Source organism: Nymphaea colorata, chromosome 1, assembly GCF_008831285.2.
Source record: "Nymphaea colorata isolate Beijing-Zhang1983 chromosome 1, ASM883128v2, whole genome shotgun sequence".
Classification (NCBI taxonomy): Eukaryota; Viridiplantae; Streptophyta; class Magnoliopsida; order Nymphaeales; family Nymphaeaceae; genus Nymphaea; species Nymphaea colorata.
Window position 1 is genome coordinate 28940266 of NC_045138.2, and position 2118 is coordinate 28942383.

Below are 2118 nucleotides of genomic sequence, written 5' to 3' on the forward strand. Positions count from 1 at the left end.
AGCTACATACAAACTACTCTGTAAGAGATATTACAGAAACATTACACAAGACAACGTAGGAAACTAAAATACATTTAAACAGAAAATGAATTATTATTCAAACATGACAAATTAGATTGGAGTTCCCATAAATGGCTTAATTTTTCATCTTTCCCATCTTATAAATGGTTTAAAGAGAACAAATATAAAAGAAAAAAAAAACCATCTTAAGTAGGGCCAGTCATGCATAATTTTGATTTTTTTACTTCAAGATATAGTTTCTTTCCAAAGGCTCCCCCAATAAAGGGTTGACATGGAGTTTCTCAATCTAAAAGTGTTGAACTTTTTTTTTCAAGTACCTTCATTGATTAACATTCATTTGTTATTAATGTATGTGACTAAAACAAGTTGATTTTCACACAGATCGCCCCATTAATTCGTAAAAGTGCTCACTCTCTTCCAGCACCCATTTTTAGTAAGCAACGTCCCTTTCTCTCCTAAGCCGCATCTCCAAACCAGACCAATCACTCACGTAGTTGTCAAGGAAGAGATCTTTCCCTTTCCCTCCTGATCGCTACCAGTTTTACATCACAAGCCGTCCAATCTCTTCCCCCTGCGCCTTATAAATAAGAGAATCAACTCTTCCAAAAGCCACACACCTTTCGACAACCATGGCACTCACTCCCGCAACAGAGCGTTCCAGCCCCAGCGAAGGACTGTTCCCTCCTCCAAGGCCGTCGGTGAGTTCGTTAGCATCTTCTTCTAGATTTTATGATCTTGGTTTCTATCTGGACTTCATCTTCCTCATTGTGTATCTATACTGAGTCTTTTCTGATGGAATATGTCGGTTCAGATGAAGAAATCAATAGAGGGATTGCAGAGGTGCAAGTCGGACGTGACCACGAGCATCGGCGAGAAGCTGAACGAGCTGCAACTGAGTCCCATCAATGAGGTGGAGCAGGCGGAGTGCGAGTGCTGCGGAATGAGGGAGGAGTACACGGTGGGGTACGTGGGGGAGGTGAGGGGCTGCCATCAGGGGAAGTGGATCTGTGGGATATGCTCTGCGGATGTGAAGGAGCAGCTGGAGAAGGTGGAGAAGAAGGGGGACATGGACGAGGCGTTGAGGTGTCACATGGCGGAGTGCAGGAAGTTCAACGGGACGATGAGGGTGAACCCCAAGCTCTGCCTGGCGGGGGCCATGAGGGACATCGTGAGGAGGTGCAGAGATGGGGGTGGTGGCCGGGAGGAGGACCGGCGAAGTGGAGGCAGGATTGGCCGGACCAGCAGCTGCGTTTCGAGAATTAACCTGGAGAGGGATCGACTCCACGTATAGCTAACAATTTATCAGTTAGAAAGCAGGTCATATTTATACATAATTAAACAGAGGCCATAGTTATGCATCCTCTCTCTCTCTCTCTCTCTCTCTCTCTCTAAAAACCATGTGGGGTATCTTTATTTTAATTTTTTTTATTTTTTTATTGAAGAAGTATATTTTATGGTATAAAGTAAATATGAAGGATCTAATTTTCATTATATGTATTCGCTTGCGCTTGTCTGTATGTGGAGATCTGATACGAAATCACTACATCTACGTAGCAACGCGATGAAATGTTTGATTAGGTGTGTGTGGAGACTTGATGAACTAGTGGCTGGAGAGATTGAGATTAGAGATTTTCTGACACTTAGAAACTTGTTCCGACATTTTGGTTCACAGTGTTAAGTTGGAGAATCTTTTGAATTGCTTGCTTTAGCTTGATGATGACCATCGCTTTAATTGAACATCAAGTTGTGGCATTTTGTGATTGGGAGCTACCCCAACGCATGATCGAGCGTCTGTGTCTTTGTGACATGCATGTCTATAATTAGTTTCGAATCTGGTTTCCTCTTTCAGGCAAATTTATGGTTTTACATTTCAGAAAGTGAAAGGTACTTCAGAAAATCACTCTTAACGTTGTGGAGCAATGCCAAAAGCGCATGAATCTTAATATTTTAACTTTGACAGCCTTGTTGAAAACTCTTATAGATTTCCGCATATTTTTGTCACTCCACAGTAATTAGGACCTTTTACTAAAACATTGGCAATGCCATTTGCCGCGAGAGCGTCTACCACCATAGTAACAAAACTTGGCGAATCTCTTT

The 2118-nt window shown here is 42.3% G+C and overlaps 1 protein-coding gene across 1 annotated transcript; it reads left to right on the top strand.

Moving 5' to 3' along the window:
• Positions 1–650: 650 nt before the first annotated feature.
• Positions 651–1312, top strand: LOC116245906 (uncharacterized). Its single transcript, XM_031617518.1, has 2 exons — positions 651–719; positions 833–1312. Exons 1-2 carry the CDS (start codon positions 651–653, stop codon positions 1310–1312), a joined length of 549 nt encoding a protein of 182 aa, XP_031473378.1.
• Positions 1313–2118: the final 806 nt, after the last annotated feature.

Excerpts from the sequence above, each read along its gene's own strand:
- LOC116245906 (XM_031617518.1), top strand. The coding sequence starts at position 651 with ATGGCACTCACTCCCGCAACAGAGCGTTCCAGCCCCAGCGAAGGACTG. Across the intron at positions 720-832 it reads TCCCTCCTCCAAGGCCGTCG|ATGAAGAAATCAATAGAGGG; the intron begins GTGAGTTCGTTA and ends ATGTCGGTTCAG.